The 19,283-nt window shown below is 33.7% G+C and overlaps 2 protein-coding genes and 1 long non-coding RNA gene across 20 annotated transcripts in view; 1 reads left to right on the top strand and 2 right to left on the bottom strand.

The window, feature by feature from the left end:
- LOC126603745 (probable beta-1,3-galactosyltransferase 12) overlaps positions 1–19,283 on the bottom strand; it is a 56,692-nt gene that overhangs the window by 4,955 nt on the left and 32,454 nt on the right. The window lies entirely within an intron of this gene.
- Positions 259–3,312, bottom strand: LOC126603744 (zinc transporter 4, chloroplastic-like). 2 transcript variants are annotated; one of them, XM_050270704.1, is made up of 4 exons: positions 3,021–3,312; positions 2,892–2,949; positions 1,999–2,729; positions 259–1,004 (listed from the first exon to the last, which is right to left on the bottom strand). In XM_050270704.1, the coding sequence occupies exons 1-4, from the start codon at positions 3,033–3,035 to the stop codon at positions 549–551; spliced, it is 1,260 nt and encodes a 419-aa protein (XP_050126661.1). In that variant the 5' UTR covers positions 3,036–3,312; the 3' UTR covers positions 259–548. The 2 variants fall into 2 exon arrangements, with proteins under 2 accessions (XP_050126661.1, XP_050126660.1); XM_050270703.1 differs by having other exon boundaries at positions 1,999–2,715; positions 2,892–3,312.
- Positions 12,147–18,703, top strand: LOC126603752 (uncharacterized). 15 transcript variants are annotated; one of them, XR_007616388.1, is made up of 12 exons: positions 12,147–12,660; positions 13,135–13,160; positions 13,275–13,319; positions 13,541–13,592; positions 13,690–13,837; positions 14,657–14,755; positions 14,911–14,979; positions 15,803–15,892; positions 16,267–16,334; positions 17,186–17,242; positions 17,719–17,846; positions 18,448–18,703. It is a non-coding gene; the product is annotated as an uncharacterized LOC126603752 (long non-coding RNA). The 15 variants fall into 15 exon arrangements; XR_007616384.1 differs by having other exon boundaries at positions 18,177–18,703; XR_007616386.1 differs by lacking the exon at positions 17,719–17,846 and having other exon boundaries at positions 12,149–12,660.

Raw genomic sequence — 19,283 nt, 5'->3', positions numbered from 1 at the left:
TTTCATCAATTCTAGCCATTGTGATTTGTGTATTTATCTTAGCCAGTTTTCTAAAGTTAATTAATTGAAAAAAAGATAAGTTAAATTGTTTTAAGAATCATTAGATTAGTGGATGTAGTTTGGACTGAAAATTAAATACATAAAATCAATTTTCAATAGTAGATGGTGGCCTAGTTGTTGGGATGAATTCCAGACTCGTATTTCATACGACATGTTATAGGTTCGATCCGTAGTATTGATGAATCACACGATAATGCCTAGGCTGAAATGCCTCTATAAATTTTCTTCTCAGCCCTGAAAGGGTGGAGAAGAATTGCATTAGAGACACTTTGTTTTGTTTTCTTGTTTTTTTGAGAAAGGTCATAGAGATTCTATATTACATTTGAGCCGTAACAATTAGAAAGACTACAACTAATCTGCAAGCATGTAGGAAAATCCCCCTCTTAATCTCTCACCTCTCTTCCCTATCACAGAAACCAAGTGGAAAGAATTTCAAAATTTCACTTGGATTACTAAAACATTAACCAACCAAAAAACAAAGAAACTACTTAAGCCCAAATTGCAAGTAATGACATCAATCCCGCTCCAACAAAGAGACAGCAATAAGATACAACTTGGAGCCTGAAATCGCATCTCATCCTCTTACTTAGAAAATCAGCAGCAATTAGGTCAACCAAGGCCATGTACACCAGAATTCCGGCCGACATGGAATCCAAGATGCCTTCTGCGACCAAAGCTCCCGGACTGTACGGGTTGTAGAATGAGGAAATGGCAGTCCCAACGCCTATCCCGAGCGGAGTTGTGACGGCAAAAAAGCAGACCATTAGGGTTGCTGATAGGGTCTTGAATTGTGCTTGAGATATGCAGCCTCCGAGTGCAAAACCTTCAAAGAACTGATGGAATGACAATGCTGCAACCAAGGGTCTTATGGTGCATGGGCTCTCTGAAACTCCCAGTGATAAGCCTATGATCACTGAATGTGATACAATCCCAAGTTCCAAAATCTGCACAAAAAACAATATATAACACCTCTATACTAACAACTCACCCACAAGCATGAATGTCTAGATTAGTCAACGAGCGCAACTGATCCTAACATTTAATAAACAAGATGAAATTTCAATAACTCATACTCAAAGATAGTATGACGACATAATATTTCAGATGCATATATATATATATATATATGTTTAGTAATTTAGCACAATGCTATGTTAAACAAAACTTTTGTTCATATTATTAGAGACAACAGAGGAAAGAAATTAAAACCCGGACCAGACAATTCCAATCTCAACTGCCCATATCCTTCCACATGGATGCCATCGGCATGAAAAAGTTTGAGAGGTTTAATCAACTTAATGAGATTAACTTTTATATTCGAGATCCCGTTCTTATTTTTATTATTTCGCTTTCTTTTTTAAGTGTTCATACTTTTAAATAAAGAACATTACTAAAATCAGTTGCACATACAAGTAGACATTCATTACTAAGATTAGCTCAGTAAATGCGATTGATTCATGGCCCTTAAATTAGAGAGAGAACTTGCCCAAATCAATCCAAATAGTGAATGTGTCACCATAACCACAAAGGTTAATACCTTTCAGTTCATGTTTTGAGTCTTTGACCTCCAAGAACACCATTACCATGAGTAGGCCCACTCGACCAAGATTAGTAGATGGTTTCACATGACACGTGGCAAAATGACACGTAACCTTTACAAAATGTTATTACTCATTCTACTGAAGTTCACTGTCTTATTTATTACCTTTTAATAGATTTAAATTTCAAAATTTATATAATAGATAAATATAAACCTCGAAATTACATGAATCTCGAAATTAAATTGACATTCTGGCGAATAAAAATGCACTTGCCTTTACTGTGCGAAGTAGACAAGCGAAACACCCTAAGCCACACAAGTTAAAAAAGCTACATTCTTTTCAGCGCCACATTAAAGAGCAATAATTTACGCGCAAACAAATGTAAAGGCCGTAATACCTGGGAAACGACGACGTGCCGAACACCACCATCCTCGTCATCATCCCCGAACCCGTGAGAATGTCCGTGCCCGTGTCCGTGCGAATCGTGCCCGTGGCCCTGTTCGGGTTCCCTCGTCACGTGCCCATCACATGCTGCCTGCCCATGCGCGTGGCTGTGTCTATGGTGCGCCGCGTGCGCATGCATCCCCACAATGTGCATCCCTCCGCCTTTCTCTTCCCCAAACACAATCCCATTCCACTCTTTCGCCGGCTGCCCCGGACCCACACGCGCCACAATCTCCGGGTCATCCGACCCGACGCGTACCTGGTTCTCGGCGGGCCGTGCCTTCCTCTGTTTCCTCTCGTAATACTGGCTCCCAACAAAGTCAACGAGCAACGTGGCAAGCGAGGCCATCATGGCGAAAAAACCGGAGAAGGGGAACTTGGTCCAGGGGAATTCGGGTAGGCAGGGGTTGTTCAGGGCGTCTGACCCGCCCGAAAGCATGTGGACGAACCCGGTGGCAAGAATTACGCCGGCGGCGAAGGCCTTGGCGGAGACGAAGAGGCTGCCGTCGGTGCGAAGAAAGCTGCGGTTCCTACCGACTAGGGGAATTGCGACTCCGACGACTCCTGCGACGAGAATCGAGGCGACAGCGATTAGCTTGAGGACGAGCGCCGCCGGCTCGTCGCGGCAGGCCTCGAGCTCCGCGCTCTCGCAGCTCGTGTGGGACATGGACTGCAAAAGGGACTCTGTTTTGAGCAACAGAATTGCAAAAACAAAACAGATTTTAGAAAATCGAGACTTGTTCTTGTTCTTTAATTTGTTAATTAGGGTTTAATATTAATTTAATTCGATTTCAGAAATCCCAATTGGGATTTTCGGAGTGGAAGATGAAATTAATTAGTAATTACCTTTGAAAAGCCGAGACTTTTCCAGGAAAGCTGGAGGGCAGAGCAAGGGCCAGAGATCCTACACAAAAACGCAGCGTTTGAATCAGAGAATTGCAGAGAAACGGGGAAATCGAGAGAGAGAGAGAGAACCTCAATGAACAACATGGGAATAGTAGTATGTGGGTTTTGTTTTCCTGGGTTTTATAAAAGATAGAATCTTGTGAAAACTGATGATCTGATTGCCGAACACGAATCCCGATAGAGTTTATTTCTTTCGATCAGGCGGAGGAGACGAGTTCGGTCATGGCGTGTTGGGAGAGAGAGATATATATACAAATATTACAGAGAGAGGAGATGGAGGGGGAGAGAGAGAGAGACTGTCGTCACTTTTGGACGAAAGGGAGGGAGCGCGAGAGAGGTGGAGGGGTTGGGGTCGCGACTTCGTGCTAAAGTACGAGCGCGCGGGAGAGTGTCGACATTTATCGCACATTTTTGGAAGGTAAAAGTAAATTAAAAAGATGGTGAGTTGCTATATATAGATGAGTGTGAGTCTGTGAGATGATTCGTGAACGATTTAGGCTTGTGGGGAAAACAGGTTCCGGCTTGTGTCTTTTTGGAGACTTACTGTTATTTCAGTTACGATTCATGAACTTTTATCATATAAATATCATAATTACAATCGTTCACTTGTTATTCTACTTACGATTTATGAATTCTTATTATACAAACATGATAACCGAAATCGTTCATTTTCTTTATTATCGCCTAAATATGATATATGCAAAAAATTACTCAATTTGAAGATCTTTTAACTATTAATATGCACAAAACAAATACATGGTTCATCATAAGAAATGTGCTTGTTATCAAGACCGTTAATTGGTTTACCATGTACGGATCTTTCAATTGAATAATTTTTTGCTGATATGATTTTTAAATAATGATAAAAATAATGAACAGTTTTGATTATAATGCTCAAATGATAAAGTGTTTTTGTCACCTTTTTGTTTAGGACTATATTATTAAACAATTTTGGGCTCTTTTCCTGCACGTATTCTGCGTGTCATTGTAGTCACATTTTTTATTTGAGTCAAAACCTTTAGAGGTTTTATGATCAAACTTACTTTGTCGGTAGGTTCAATATCTAATTATAACTGCTCGCTTATTATGTAGCCTAAGTTTATATCTCTCACTGGTAAGCATAGAATATTGTTGTATGTACAAAACGACTTTGTTTTGCTTGAATTTTTATTTTGAGTTTTGCGTTTGGAACTTACCAGTTACCCACTTAGACAAAAAAAAATTCTTTGTTACATATGCACATTAGCTTTCAAATTACACAAGACTAATTGAGAATTTGAGAGTCTCGATACAATATATATACAAGCATTAGAAAGGTGTTACAAGTAAAGTCTGAAAATTCATAAATTTCGGGTGAAGTCAATCACAAATTTGTGAGATTTTTCAGTGTGCTCAGGATATAGGGCGAAACAACACATGTTATTATAAAATTGGAGGAATTTTTTTTTTTTTCAAATGTCCCTCCAATTGTATATTTGTATAATGATATGTATTGTTCTGCTCCATGTCTGGACGTTAAAAAGTTTTTTTTTTATAGTAAATATTTGAAAAGTGTTGTAGGTCTATTTGATTGAACGATCTAGGGTTTAGAGAGAGGGGGCCGGCCACTATTAGAGAGAAGAGAGATTGATATAATTGTGAGGTGTGTTTGATTCACCCTATTCTGCCTTTATTTATAGTAGTAGGAAGGGTAAAACCTTTCCCTTTAGGATTACAACATTTAATTGGTAATCTAATTCTAATAGGAATATAAGATACATTCCCAGATTCCTTAGGATTTACACAATCACATTCTTATTCTGATTGCAACAAAAAGGTTTTTAAATGTTATGAATTTTGGTAGATTTTTAAAATGGAAAACTAACCAAAACTTTACTTTTAATCATAAGGACAATTTTTTTCAAAAATGCCAATCCTACCCTTCACACATATGTACAAGATTGGGTCAGTTTTCTGCAAAGTTCAAGTGGATATATCCAAAAGAAGAAAAAGGAGATTGACATTTTCAGAAAACATTTGCATGCAAAAGAATATGTGGCAAACATGCAACAACCAAGACAATACAAATTCACATGCAAAAGAAAATGTGGCAAACACTGCAGCAACCAAGACAACATAAATTCACATGACATTCAAGCAAAGACAAGATAGCCAGCTTTCAGAAACAGTGTGCTGTCACTATTCAGAAAATTGTAAATAGATGAAATGTTATTTTATCTTTGAAGAATTAGATTTTGTATATAAGGGAGTCTTTCCTTCCATACAGAACACACATTTTTCTCAACATCTGAAAACATCATACTCACTTCATACACCCAAGCATTCGTAGCCTTCATAGCATCCTTGTAAACACTTCTTTGTAATCACTTTCTTGTAAACAACCATCTCTGTAAACATTCCATATATCAATAAAAGTTCAAGTGTACATATTCAAGCAATCTCCAAGTCTTAAGTAAGTTTTCTTTTCCTTCTTTAGTGTGTTTGTTTAATTAGACTTCTAGTCCAAAATAGGGAAACACTATTGTGGTTATATTATTAACCTGTTAAACTGACGATTATACTATGTTCGAGTACTCTGTTATAGTTGAATGCTTGCCATACAAATAACTGGACATCAACCAGGGTACCTCTGAGTTCTTCGTACCTCTGAGTTCAGCCGTTAAGGCCTTATACTTGTACTGTGAGTGACCGTCATGCTGAAACATGTCGAGTTCCATGTGCAAGGTTCTATGTCTAGTTGTTATAATGGTCATCCGACTATTTAACCGAGCATGCGTTGCGAATTTGGTATCAGAGCCCAGTTTAACATTTTAATAGTATAATTATAATAGTAAAGTACCTTAAGGATAGAAGTCGTAGATACAACTGATATCATATTTGTTGATTGTATATGAACAACAGATATTATTGTCCCTGTAGACCCTGTCAACCACAATTACCAGGTATTTATTGTCCCAGACATCCAACTATAACTAGCATAAAGAGAAGATTAGCATATATATCCAAAAGAATTATTAGTACTTTGAAGAAGCAAAAGTTTTATCTTGGATATCTTGAACATCCTTCATTTATTCGTAAATATAATAACACAGAATTGCAGCATAAAGTTTTAGAAGCAAAAAGAACAACAGATCAAGTTTTAGAGACATTGAGAGAAGAAAGAGAGTTTTTAAGAAACCAGTTAGCCGTAACCCTAGAGAAAGGTAGACTATAATTTATGATAGATTATCTTAATTTAGAAATTAGTGAACCTCAAAAAAGAAAAATAACTTTAGACCAAAATAGTTTAGTTTGTTATTTTCCATCAAGAAAGCATAATCATATTTTGCACAGTGAAGAAAATTCACAAGCCAATACTATTGTAGATCTTATTATTAGTCAAGCAGAAAATATAAAATTAGAAAATAATAAGCATAATCATTTGTTAAACCAGTTGTTAGAACATTTCCAGAAAAACTCCATAAAAATAATTAGACAAAATTTAGACTATATTACATCTCAGTTAGAAGATAATAATAGAAATATTCAAAGGTTTCCTAGCAAAAGTGAGATAAAAGAGCTTGTTGATCTTATAGATAGTAAGCCGAAGCAAGTAGAATTTAGACCATTAGAAATAGTTGAACAGCTAAAATCAGAAGTTCAAAAAACTCAACTAGTACAAAAAGAGTTAAGTGAACAAGTAGATAAGTTGCATAATAAAATAGATAAATTATTAGTTTAATGACAGATTCTAAAACTAGCAGAAAATATATTCAAGCTTTGAAAGAAATTAGTAAATTAGATAAAGAACCAGTAGGATTAACAGATTTTTCAACACAAGTATCCAGTAGTAATATTCCCATTAGGCAAAATAATTTGATTATCCAATTAGTTTTAAGTTTAGCTGAAAAATTAGATCAAGTTGAAGAACAAATAGCAGAAATAAACCAAGTTTTACATAACGCATCTTCATCACTTCCACCATCCTTGATAGATAAATTAGAAAATTTAACTTTGAGTGCAAATAATAATAGAAGACCTAAGCTAAATCCTTTTGATAATAGAAAATGGAACTCTTTAGGAAAAAAGGAAAATAAGTAGTTAGAGAGAAAGATATTTATCCAAATGAAGAAGAAGCACAAGAATTCATTCGAAGAGGTTTTGAGAGAACACAGAAAAATAAATATAACTTGTATCAATTAGGTTTATTTGAAAACAGAAGTAGAATTGTAAGCAGCATCAGTCAACATGAAGTTAGCTGTATTGATAAAGAAGTCACACTTAATCTAATTAGTAAAGAAGCAGTTACTCATTTGAGAAAATCACATTTTAGTCAGATTCATATAAGAACAATATTAATTGGAATAGCAGGATTAACCAGAGCACAAGTAGGTACAAAAGATTTAGTATACATATATGATGATAGATGAGATAATCACCAACAAGCAGCAATAGCAACAGCTGAAGTAGACTTAAGTTCAAACTTAGCAGTTATAGGTTGTATTCCAAATTATGTTATGACGATTAATGAATTTAGTAAATATATTAAAGTGAGCATAAGGACAAAAAATTATAATATGAAAGGAGAATATAAAAATTTGTGTATTAGCTTAATGTATATAGGTAAAGTGTCTGATAGATACAATCATAAGTTTAATTTAAAGTTTCAAAATTTAGTTCAAACATTTGGCAGTAAACATGTAAATATGATAGAAGCAAAACCCGTAGATAATAGCTTTTTAGAAGGAACTCAGTGGACATTGCCTAATTTACAAGTAGCACCAAATAGACAACCAGATAAAGTACAAATATATGAAACTAGTACAGGTCAAGCAACAATTAGGTTTAGTAATTATAAGCAACTAGAAAAAATAGAAGAGGATGAGAGTGAAATTGAAAATGAGAGTATACATATGGCTTTTGATAATTTAGATATTAATTTAGTTGAGCAAAATTTTGATCATATTGTAGATAAACTTATAGAAGATATTGATCATTTAGATGAAGAACAATATTTGGAAAAATATAAGACATATGATTTAAGACTACATAAAATTTCAGACGAAGAAATAAAAAATTTAATCTTAGAAATAGGAGTAGAACACATTTTAGGATCGAAAGAATATAATAATTTATTAGAATTGAAAGCAGAATGTAATCCAGCAGAAGAAAGTAATACATCAGGAGTAGAAAATCCAGGACACGCAAGCAGAACAGATCAACAATTTTTAAGACCAACAAATGAACAATATAATGAAAAAGCAAAAGTAGACTATATGGAAGAAAGTATGATAAAACCTAGAAAAAATAGGATTCCATATTTGAGAGGGTTAGAACAAATTAATATAGCTGGTAATATATTAAATTTAGATAATGTAGATCCACAAGATTGGGAAAGAATGATTGAGAGATGGGAAAAAGGCTGCGTACATGCAACATTAATGTTAGATTTTAGTAATTCACAAAACATGTTAGATTACTTTGAACATACTTTGGATGGTTTAGTTTTTGATTATTTCCAATCATGGAAAGTTCAAAATTCAGAACAACATCAGGTAGCTAAAACACATTTTAATATTGATGGTTTTGTTACTTTGATTAAACAAGAGTTTTTAGATCATAATAGGTTAGATGGCAGAAGTGAACAAGAACAAATAAGAGCAATCAGAAATTTAGAACAATTACAAATTTGCGATTTACAGTATATAGCTGAGTATATCACATATTTCTTTAAATATTTAGGAAGAACATGTAGAATTAGTGATATTAATTTATTAGATACTTATATGACAAAAATAAAAGGACCAATAGCAGAAAAGATTTGGAATAAATGGCAAAAGCATTCGAAGAAAAATGATATTGCTATAGGACCTAAAATTCAACATGTATATTATATACTTAGACAAGAGTGTAATCAAATAAAGGCTAAGAGACAAATTAGGAAGCAATTTTACATGAGTTGTAAAAATATAGATTTACCACAACAGTATGGTTGCCATAAGAAAAATAAGCATAAGAAAATATACAAAAAGAAATATAAGTCATATAAACCCTACAAACAACATAAGAATTTCAGTATAAGACCTTCAAGAACATATAGGAAAAGAACATATATTCCAAAACAATTTAGAAAAAGAAGTGGCAGACCTTGGATTAGGAAATATAAAGCACCAAAAGATAAGAGTAGTTGTAAATGTTATTCATGTGGAGAAGCTGGACATATTAGACCTAAATGTCCAAAATTAGGTAAACAGTCGAAAGAAAAAGTACATTTGATGAAGTTGTTTAAGTTAGAAGAAGATGATGATATTCAGTCAATATACAGTTTAGATAATTTAAGTGATAATGAGAGTATTTATAGTATAGAGAGTATTAACATGATAGATTCAGACTCGGAAGATTCAAGTAGTACAAATAGTGATCTAGAAGAATATATGTGTGCATTCATAGAAGAACAACATGAAGAAGAATATAAATACATTAATTTAGGTTGACCAGAAAAATGTCATAAGTGTAATAAATTAGTTGCAAATAAATATTACAATACATACTCAATATTATGTGAAAAATGTTATAGTAATAGGTTATTAGAAGTTAATTTAGCAGAATCTGAAATATTAGGAAATATTGTTTATAGTATAGAAAAACCAAAAACTAGTTCTTTAATCACTATAAATTGCGAAATAGAATTAGCAAAAGAACATAAGATACAAATCATAGCTATGATAGATACAGAGAGTGCAAAGAGTGCCATAAGAGAAGAGTTAGTACCAGAAAAATATACACAAAAATTAGCAAAACCAGTAAGAATAACACAATTTGATGAGAGACCAGTTTACTTAACACATTGTATAAATAATAAGTTTATTAAAGTAGAAAAACAACAATTTAATTTACCATTAACATTTGTTTCACCAGTAGGATCATATCCATTTATTTTAGGATTAAACTTTTTGAAAAGTTTGCAAGGTTTTTTATTTATGAACCCTAACATAACATTTTTCAAAAGAGGCATTACAATAATTGATCAAAGTAATACTGTAGAAGTATACAAAAACATAAGTATAGAAGAGACTAGTGGTCAAGATAGTTATCATTTAGAAAACTCAAAAGAAAATGATGAGCATAATAACGTAGAAGAGTTTGATGAAGACATTTTTGAACATGAATACCCGATTTTAGAAGAAGGAACCTGCATAGAAATATTACGGTTAGATAGACCAAAGAATTTAGAAGAATTGTTACAATTAGCAGAACAAACTAAGGTTATAGGAGAAGACCCACAGTTACATTGGAGCAAAAATAAAATACTAGCAAAATTAGATATAATTAACCCAGATTTAACCATTGAGACGGCTGATATGCCTTGTAGTCTAATAGATAAACAAGAGTTTGAGCAGCAAATAAAAGAGTTGTTAAATTTAAAAGTAATTAGACCATCTAAGTCTAGACATAGATCAGCAGCATTTATTGTAAGAAAACATTCGGAATTAAAAAGAGGTAAGGCTAAAATAGTTTATAATTATAAGAGATTAAATGATAATACATACGAAGATAGTTATAAATTACCAAATAAGGATGAGCTTATAAACAAAATTCAAGAGAGTAAATATTTTAGCAAATTTGATTGTAAATCAGGTTTTTGGCAAATAAGATTAGCAGAAGAATCAATTGAGTGGACAACCTTTACTTGTCCAGAAAGACATTTTGAGTGGCTCGTTATGCTATTTGGACTTAAAAATGCTCCATCGATCTTTCAAAGAAAGATGGACCAAATTTTCAAGAAATATGATAATTTTTGTAGTGTTTATGTAGATGATATTTTAGTACATAGTAAAAATAAAAATGAACATAGGAAGCATTTAGAGATAGTATTACAAGAATTTATTAATAATGGAATTGTAATTAGCAAAAATAAAATAGCATTAGAAAAGCAAGATATAGAATTTTTAGGAATGTATATCAAGTCAGGTACAATCCAATTACAAGATCATATAGCTAAAAATGTGTTAGAATTTCCAGATAAATTAGAAGATAAGAAACAGTTACAAGCATTTTTAGGATTGCTAAATTATGCAAGAAATTTTATCCCTAATTTAGGAAGAAAAATAGCAGTATTACATAGTAAAACTAGCAAAATTGGACAAAAATATTTTAATAGTGAAGATATTAAATTAGTTCAAAAAATAAAAGAAGAAATTACTAAACTTAAGCCATTAACATTACCATTAGATGATAGTTACAAGATAGTCGAAACAGATGCTTCATCATTAGGATGGGCAGGTATACTATATCAGAAAAGGCATAGGGAGTCTCCAAAATCTGACGAACAAGTTTGTAGATATTCCTCAGGAAAGTTTAGTGATGTACAGTCAAGATTACCATCAACAGATTTAGAAATTTTAGGGATAATTAATTCACTTGAAGCATTTTCTTTATTTTTACATAATGAAGTATTTACGATTAGAACAGATTGTCAAAATATAGTTTCTCATTATAACAAAATACATGCTAATAAACAGGCAGCACGAAGATGAGTTAATTTTGTTGATTCAATTACAGGAAATGGTTTTAAACCAATTTTTGAACATATAAAAGGTAATGACAATACATTAGTTGATATCTTATCAAGATTAATTTGTTGAACATGTATGGAATATCGTGGACCATCATCAGCAAATAGCACAAAGCCGCAAGACAGAAAAGTTTCTTTCAATGGCATGATGATGCACCATCAACCTCCACCATTCAGTGGATTTCAAAATAGCATGAGCAGACCAGCATCACCACCAGTACCCACGTTCAACTTTAATGGCAATATTGTTGAAGGAATCAGAAATCCAACTCTGAGATACAGGTCAAAGGTACCAGGGCTTTCTGATAGGCAGCAGGTTCTCTTAGATAATCTTTGGAATACCCAAATTAAGCAGCCAAGCATGAGGTTAGGTCATGAAAAATTAATTAGAGCCTTAGAACAAGAGTTTGATAGCTTTAATTTTAATTTCCACCAAAACCAGCAACATATTCATTCTCTTGAGCACAACCTTCAAGTCATCTCTAGGGACCATGAGTCATTACTTGGTAAGTTTACCAAAATGAACCAAGAACTCCAATCTCTTAGAATGCAGCAAAAGGCAAGTGACACCTTCAAAAGAGAATTAAAAATAGGTCTAGAAATTGATCAGCATAAGAATAAAGGAAAAGAGGTTATTATCTATTCTAAAATTGAGGAGTGAATTGACTGTAGCTTAGCTACAGTCAAAATATTGACCCTCGATTTTGCTTTATTTACATCACTACCATCATATCTATGGCTGGGTTGGAAGGTAATTATCAAAAGTTAGGAGGGTAATTTTGTCCGTATGGTTTTGGACGGATTGGATGGCTTAGCGCAAACAGAGGGACAGAAGAGAGGGAGATGGAGAGAGAGTGTTGTCATTCGGTGAGGGTTTCGGGGATGGGAGACCATGCCTCTCAGATAGAGATAGAGATAGGATGGAGGGAGACAGGGTGAGGGAGACAGAGAGACAGAGCGACAGAGAGAGAGGGAGGGAGGGTGAGGAGTAGGGAATGTTGCTGCTGACGACTCGGTCACTAACTCAGATCTCCTCCTTAACGCCAACGCCCACCGAGTCCAGTGTCTCGCTCTCCAAGCCCATAGAAGGCAGCTTCGTCGACATGATCGATAAAGCTTTGGAGAACGAGTTCAAAGAGAATGATTAGAACAAAGGTTAGTAGTAGATCCGATGTTCTTCTTTCTATGCATTTTGGTTCAAATTAGGGTTTTAGGTCGAAACCCGAAACAAAAAGAAAATTATGGGGGTCGATCATCTCCCCAACAATCCCAGAGCCTCCATTTCTCCCGCTAGGCAAAAGAAAATTAAATATAAGGAGGCCTGCAACTTCGTTTGCAGTCCGCCACTGCAATCGGTCTGGAAGTTTTGATTGGTTGGTTCTTTTTAATCTTTTTAATCGGGCATTGATCAGATTAGGGTTCTTGGTTTCTGGTAAGGGAAATTTTTTTTATATATTTCACATTATATCTGGAAGTCTTTGATTTACTTAATTTGGGTTTGCTTAGTTAAATTTAATTTTTTATGGGTTATTTTCTTTTGAGTTGATTTTTGGAATTTGAATGCAAGATGCAAATACATCCGTCCAAATTTGGTATAATTACGATTTATAGATTTTTTATTGGGTGCAGGAACTGTGGGAAACAAGTGTATTCGGGTATGGATTCTTGACCTTGGCTATTTCATTGACTTGGATTAGTGTCAATTAATCCAATTTTTTGTCATGATTTTCTATTTGGTTTTTTTTATTTTTTATGAAACTTATGTACAGGGTTTTGACATATAGGTGGATTTGACACAGTTCATGCTCGGCTGGGTAAAAAGACTTCCTCGGTTGTTTTGCTTGGATTTTCTTGCTGTTTGGGGATTTAGATAATTTGATTACTGTGGGAATTGTATGTATTATTGTTCTTAAATTGGGTTGGCTGAATTAGAGCCTACAGTCGAGCTGAGATCAGGGTCAGAGGAGTGTCATATTGGGGGGGGGGGGGAGGATTTGGGTTTTAATCCTTTTTTTTTTTTAAATGAATGAAACAGGTTGGATGATATCAATTAAAACCTCAGTGATTACGAGGATGATTAAAAACAGGTTGGATGATGCATACGTTTCTTGGTTAACCTAATTTTGATTAATTTAAAATGGCGGTGGGTTTGGGTTGTAATCTTTTTTTCTAATGAATGAATAGATGAAGAATTTGATTAAGGAAGAATTACTGCACATACTACGTCGGCAGAGCACTGGCTTCTTTGCGGGCCAGCTCCAGATATAGAGGGGTTACACTGCACAAATGTGGTAGATCCGGAGCTCAAATGGGATAGTTCCTCTGAAAAAAAGTGAGGGATCATTTTTATGGAGTTTTCAATTTTGTACTGTATGGTTTGGGTCTAGACCACATAAGCAGAGTGGCTGTTGGTTTGAACTCTGAACTAACAATTGATGCAGTTTTGGATTCTGAATTTCTTATGGATAATCCAATAGAATTAATACTGAAAATTTACCAATGGATAACACTTCAAAGTTGATTGTATAATATAGTTGTCCTTACTCTATAATAATTTCGAGTTTTTGTATAAAGTTTGTTACTTTGAAGTATACCTATATGGCTATATAGTACTTTCTCTTATATATGATTCGTATAATCATGTTTTTTGCACGTGCAACAATCTGGTTGTCCATCTTTCAACATGTGAGAATCATTGTAAGAGTGATTACTCTTTGTAACCCAACTAATATACTATTTTGTATATCTTTTGCAAACAATGAGTTGACATTCGAAGTGATTGAGAAACTTTGGTGGGCTTAATCAATAATAATTTCTATTTTTTAGTATAATTTCTGTTGCTCAAAGTATATGCGTAGAGTATTTCTTCTTATATATGATTTGTACAATCATGTTTGAACGTCTCTCAATGAGTATGAGCTCATTATTGTGCATGGTTATTCAGTTATACCAAACCAATACACTTTCTTTCTATGTTTTTATGAACTGGGAGTTGAGTGCAAGTTTTTATGAACTGTAGTATACTGTATTTTGTTTTTATTTTGCATATGAATCTTATCATGTTCATCTCAATATTTAATGAAATTTCTACCCTTGCCAAGCATGGTGTTCACAGATTGTTGTACTCGCTGGGTTTTTTTGTTATTTCCAGGTATAATTCCCACTTCTCTCTGCCTGCTTCCCCACTCCTTGCTCCAGTTGTGACTGGTTTTCCTTTTTGGTTCTATCTTAGAAGTCTGTCAAGGAGAAGGTTAGTGAATGAAAGAAATCTAATCGAGAGGCATTTTCTTTTTTTTGGAAGATATCAATTATATTTGGGTGTTTGAACATGTTGTCTAAAAGTATACTCTGTTTTTTTAGTGGTTGTAACTTTTATATTTCACATTCCTATTCTGTATTTTATAGGCCAGGAGACCTGAAGAAAATCCATTGAAAAAGGAGTGATGAAGCTAAAGCAGCATTTGAAAGTTTGAGGTATCACTAAAGTGAAATAAGAATTATAGTTTAATAAGATGGGTATGTTTCACAATCTAAAGACACATTGAGAATACGAAATACGATAGGCTATCGATAAAGCATGGCTTGAAAAAAGGAAAAAATTCATGCAGACAATTCTGGGGTAAGCATCCACAAAGAGTATTTGGTAGGCCAAAGTATGGAGTCCATGTTTTTGTGTTTGCACATTCCATATCCAAGCAGATTTAACATTTTAGCATGTGGCAATCTACTGCTTCATAATACAAGAAAGAAATAGTGTCAAGTTGTTTTGTTTTCTTATTCTCTTTGTATCTAAAGTTTGTGTCTTCGTATCTGAAGTCTTTGTGTCTTCATAAATTTTGGTTCTCACTTCTCTACATATAATCCAAAGTGTGACATGACTATATATAGCCCTCATAGTTGATCTATCAAGAATTTTGGTTTATCCAATTTTATTTGACTCTATATATTCCTAATTTCATGAATTAAAGTTGCCACGCCGTCCATCTTGGAGTAAGACTCGAATTATGATTCAATTATAACAACATATTACCACTTTTTTTAGTTCTTTGGTGATCCTTTATATAGTGGATGAAGCTTCAATTAGTTCTACCAAACAAGCCACAAATTCTGTCTGGTAATTGTTTGATCATTCTCTATATATTTGATGAAGCTTTAGCTAGCTTATACCAGACAACCCCTGATTTCTTTATGGTAATAGAGCTTCATCTCTAATTGTTTATTGTTTGATTAGATTATTATAATATTTGGGTTGTTGGATATGATGGGTTTGAATTGATTTTTTGTTTTCGTTTTTCAGAGTGATGGATTTTCGAATGAAATGCACTTAACCCTGGATTCCAGTGGGGGTGGCTGAAGCAGCTGCCGGATATGACAAATGGCAGCTAAGGTTCCATAAATTGCCATGCTTTTAGTTTTATGAAATATGACAAGTTGATATATATATATATATATATATATATATATATAGAACTTACATCTCTTGACAAATTGTGTTGCTAGATAGTTTTTCACGTTCCAGACCAAGATAAAGTTTATCATGTTATTCTGTCCACGCTTCTCTGTCTCAGCTGCTTCTCTTCTTCTGCCCATTCCTCCAAATGCCCCCCTTCATTTTCATTTCTGAAATTTCATTCTTAAAAATCCATCAGATCATGCTTAAATTGTTAGATGCACACACTCTGTTCTTTCTCTCTCTCAGTGGAACTCTCTCCACTCCATGCTCAATCCTCTGCTTCTTCTCTGATTCATGGTTGGGTGCAGTGGCAGCACAGAGCTTTCGCCGGAGGGAGAAAGGATTTTGATACGAGACATTACTTGCTCACCCAAAGGTTCCAATTTTTTGCATTCTTTTGGGTTTATTTATTTATGAAATTTGATGACTAATTTTTAAATAATTAGAAATTAGTTCTTCGTTGTGAAATGTTCATTTTTCGTTCTTTCCGTGATTTTCAATTGTATATTAGTAATGCTTTGAAAAACACATGATTCATTAAGTGAAAGACGCTAACCGAATAGTTAGAGATGCCGCAAGCAAAGATCATATAGCCTAATTGACTACAACAAGTTACTTTTATTTGTGTTTGTAGTGATGTAATGCTGGTTCTGTTTATTGTGATTTTAAATCAAATGCCTTACTTTGTCTAAATTTACTACAAGATCTATAATTTGTATCTTGCGGGAAATGGTAAATAGGCCATTTTCGGAATGACATGAAATTAGTTGGATATGGCATAAAAAGAGGGGATAAATCTATTTCAGTTGAAGAACGCATTTTGGCGAGGGAACTTTGAACTGATTAGGTGAAGAACCAAATTGTCTTATAGCATGCTTCTCATTTATTTAAAAAATGGATTGGATTCCTATAAATATTTTAGCGATTGACTATAGATAAGGCAGTTGCATTGCCACTTTAAGATAAGGCAGTTGCATTTTTCAAAGTGAATTGTCTTATACAAAACTATGTGAAATGTACTAAAGTATAATATGGGACTTTTACCTCAGTATCGAACTTGGCTGTATGCCAGAATGGTTTGTTTAAGCATCTTTTAAGTTATATTATGTTTTCTATTTTAAAAAAAATAAAAAAAGAGAGAAGAAGTTATCTCCTGTCTTTTGGTTTCAGAACCGTCTATCTATACATCATCATATACATCATCATTTCTTCATTGCTTCACTGTAGGTGAGAATGTTATGTGAGAAAGCCAAGGAAATTCTAATGGGAGAAAGCAATGTTCAGGTGTAAATTTTGGTCTCTTTAGTCTCTTATTATATTTGTATTACATTACATATTTCACTGTTATTTCATTTTGTATGGGAAAAAAGCGTTATTATTGTCCTTCATTTTGAACTGGTAACACTGGTGTAGATCTTTTAAACTATATGGGTAGACACTTATTATTATTTATTTGCATGCATGTGAAAGGGCCAGTGACAATTTGTGGCGATATTCATGGGCAATTTCATGACCTTGCAGAGCTTTTTCAAATTGGAGAGTTTTCTTGCTTGCAATTTTGAATTATTTCAAATTATGAATGAAAAAGCTTTTGGAAATTAGATACTTTCTGTGAAGATTTTTCTTTGGAGTTCAGTAAATTGATTGCTCCTTTGGCTATAAGTTTGACATTAGTAAATTCTGGACTTTAATTTCAGTGATTACCCAACATTGATTGTTATTGATTAGCATTTGTTTTCTGGAATTTGGACTCTGAACAGTTCAAAGGTTTTGGGAAAGGAATGCTTTTTAATCTAGCCAATTGGTGGTCTTAGCAATACAATGTCAAATTTTTTTAAATCCGAGTCTGACAATTTTGGCAAGATGCAAATGAGCTGTGATTGGGAAGGTAATATCATCCTAATATATTTTTCAAAGCAATTTACTTATTTGTATTTTGCAGCTTTATGTGTCCAAGAGGTTTCAAGTGTTAGTGAGGACCTCGAAATGTATGTATTAAGGTTAATCAGTAGTGGTACAAAATATAAACATCACTTTGAGTGATTAATATAAACTCTGTATGTTTTCGTTTTGAATGTTGAAGTTGGAAATTGCTTTGGTTAGGATACTAATGATTAGAAAATAACTTTGTTTAAGGAATGCACAAATAGTCTATGGGTGGATTTTCATGGAAAAGTTGACTAAATTTCTTCTTTGTTGTTTCCATATGGTGCTTCAGTGGTGGGTTTTGAAATTTTAGTTGTGGATGTGAAATTCACTTCTCAAAAGATAGTTGCGATAATGCCTATTTTTCTCTCAAAGCTCTTTTAGCCGAGTTGTCAGAATCAATGACTGAAGCTCTCCATGACGAGTTGGACATCGGCCTGATACACTACTCTCAGTCTTTCCTGCTTTTAATTTTGATTGTTTATGATGAGTCGGACATTGGCAATTTGTTGTTGAATTTTATTTTGATAATTTGTGAAAATTTTGTTTTATTTTGTTGACAGCTTTTATTGCCCACAAATTTCAAATAGAAAAGTTAGAAGAGCTATGGATTTGCTTTCCATTGGTTCCCTGTATTGAGTGCAAACGTGCTCCTAATATACTTGAATTAATTCTAAAGTCAGTAACTTTTCTGGGATTGTTTGTGGTTTTGTGAGTGTTGCTTAGGTAAAACGTGGGTTGTCTAAATTGCTGCATTTAAGAATGCGATTGTATTGCAACAGGATTTTCATTTAATTTTTCTGTGGATATTTTCATGTATGTTGTTGGTTATAGTTTGAAAACCCGCAGCAAAGCGCGGGCATTCCTGCTAGTTGAACCTATAGAACAAGAGGCTAATGAGCCCATAGAAGAAATTAAGATTGAGCTCTTAGAAGAAGACGTTGAAATGGAGCAACATCAAAGTAATAAGCAGCATCAGGTTCTGAGTGACAAAGAAAAACAAGAAAAATATGAAAGTTTTCTTAGGAATATATCTTCAGACTTAATATTAGACGATGTTTTATTAGAAGAAATTTCAAAGGCAAAACTAAGAATAATGCCAACAGATATGCAAAATGAGATCCTGAGCAAAGCATCACAATCCATGAAACAGTTACAATTACAATTACAATGTGCCTTGTATCAGTCCATCTTTGATCAAAAACCAGGGATGGATATTATTACAAAGATGTATCATCCATGTCTTTGTGATAGTACAGAGAATTGTATTTGTAAACCAGAGGTTAGCATAGCTATAGCCAGGATTGACATGAGAGATTTTAAATCATGGCATTTTAGTTATGAGCATCACAAAAAGCATAATGAGGTAGAAGTTACCCCTGTCTTACTATTAGAGTTT

The sequence above is a fragment of the Malus sylvestris genome, chromosome 15 (genome assembly GCF_916048215.2).
Source record: "Malus sylvestris chromosome 15, drMalSylv7.2, whole genome shotgun sequence".
Taxonomy (NCBI): Eukaryota; Viridiplantae; Streptophyta; class Magnoliopsida; order Rosales; family Rosaceae; genus Malus; species Malus sylvestris.
This window is presented reverse-complemented; position numbering and strand designations above follow the sequence as displayed.